The 1,878-nt window shown below is 27.1% G+C and overlaps 1 protein-coding gene across 1 annotated transcript in view; it reads right to left on the minus strand.

Annotated features, from left to right (window-relative positions):
• The window catches only part of LOC106469348 (mitochondrial 10-formyltetrahydrofolate dehydrogenase-like), a 66,419-nt gene that overhangs the window by 18,328 nt on the left and 46,213 nt on the right, over window positions 1–1,878 (minus strand). Inside the window, exons 17-18 of the mRNA XM_013929836.2 lie at window positions 1,422–1,521; window positions 501–599 (exon numbers count right to left, since the gene is read on the minus strand). Of these exons, the coding sequence (XP_013785290.2) occupies window positions 501–599; window positions 1,422–1,521 (199 nt within the window). The remainder of the gene's footprint in view (window positions 1–500; window positions 600–1,421; window positions 1,522–1,878) is intronic.

Genomic DNA, 1,878 nt, shown 5'->3' on the forward strand with positions numbered 1-1,878 from the left:
TGGATCTCAAATAAGGTAGTAACAATAAGAAATTAAATCAAACAGTATTCATAGAATGGATCGTTAATAAGATGGCAACACATCCTACATATATGTTAGCATAAGCAAAAATTTGTGCACTGATAGCTTACACAATATAACGCTGTTAAACTTTGTTACTAATATCTCTATCACACCTATTGATTAAACTCAAATTCTCAACCAGAAGCAGTCACATTGCTAACAAATTCAGGTATCTCTGAAAATCGGTTTATATTTTTGTCAGTTATTCTAATTCTAAAAAGAAAAGCAACAGATGAATACAGGTGAATTTTGAAATATATTGGTGGTGCCTAAATATACTATAAGAGAGCTATTTTGTGATAAATTTCTAAATAATACTGATAATAAAAAAGTGAGTCCCCTCCCCTTCTATCAAGCCAATCATACAGTCTTTTTTTTTTCCCCACACCATTGTTTAAAATCGTCAATTAACAATTATATTTATTAAAATTACATACCACTTTCTTTACAAATTCATCATGAATGGATTCTTCAATGAAAAGACGGCCTGCAGCTATACAGTTCTCACCTTTGTTGAAGAACACACCACCCATTCCCTGTATGTTTGATAACATCAAAATTTAATTAATATTTATTCTGTGTAAGAAATGGGTACAAAATGTATCAATTGAAAAATGTATATTCAAAGTAAATTCAACAATAAGATAACTAAAATAATAATTGAAAAATGTATATTCAAAGAAAATTCAACAATAAGATAACTAATGTAATAATTGAAAAATGTATATTCAAAGTAAATTCAACAATAAGATAACTAATGTAATAATTGAAAAATGTATATTCAAAGTAAATTCAACAATAAGATAACTAATGTGATAATTGAAAAATATATATTCAAAGTAAATTCAACAATAAGATAACTAATGTAATAATTGAAAAATGTATATTCAAAGTAAATTCAACAGTAAGATAACTAATGTGATAATTGAAAAATGTAAATTCAAAGTAAATTCAACAATAAGATAACTAATGTGATAATTGAAAAATGTAAATTCAACAGTAAAATAACTAATGTAATAATTGAAAAATGTATATTCAAAGTAAATTCAACAATAAGATAACTAATGTAATAATTGAAAAATGTATATTCAAAGTAAATTCAACAATAAGATAACTAATGTAATAATTGAAAAATGTATATTCAAAGTAAATTCAACAGTAAGATAACTAATGTAATGCATCCACACTTCATTGTCTAGTGGAGAGATACCAACTTAATGAAATTTCTTTTAAATTACAAATCAAACAATTTTTACTTTTTGAAAACTACTGCCATTCACCCTTTCATGTACATTGTTACATTTCAGCTGCTTAGATTTAGTATATTTGAATTTTTGAGGGCTAATCTGCTATCTTACTTGTCTTACAGCACGGTCCATATCACAGTCTGAGAAAATAATCAAAGGAGACTTTCCACCTAGCTCAAGAGACACACGCTTCAGGTTGGAGGAAGCACAGCTAAAAATTCGAGATGCATCAAAAATAAAGTATTATGCCACTTTTAATACACTTTTTTTTTTACATTTTAAAGTAGTCCAGAGATGCCTGTCTGGTATGATACAGTTAATCCCAAGAAACAAATCATTCTTAACTTGATAAAGCTACAATAACATGGCAGTATCCTCTATCTTATGATAATGCCTAAAGTCACAGGTCTGAAATGGTAAACAGCAAAGAGATTTGAAAGAGTTTATGCCAGCACAAAACACTGAATAAATAAAGATCTCTCTCCTAGGTTATGTTGGGGACAGAAAACTTCATATATATATATATATATATATATATATATATATCAAAAGTATTAACAGAGCTTAA

Source organism: Limulus polyphemus, unplaced genomic scaffold (genome assembly GCF_000517525.1).
Source record: "Limulus polyphemus unplaced genomic scaffold, Limulus_polyphemus-2.1.2 Scaffold3441, whole genome shotgun sequence".
Classification (NCBI taxonomy): Eukaryota; Metazoa; Arthropoda; class Merostomata; order Xiphosura; family Limulidae; genus Limulus; species Limulus polyphemus.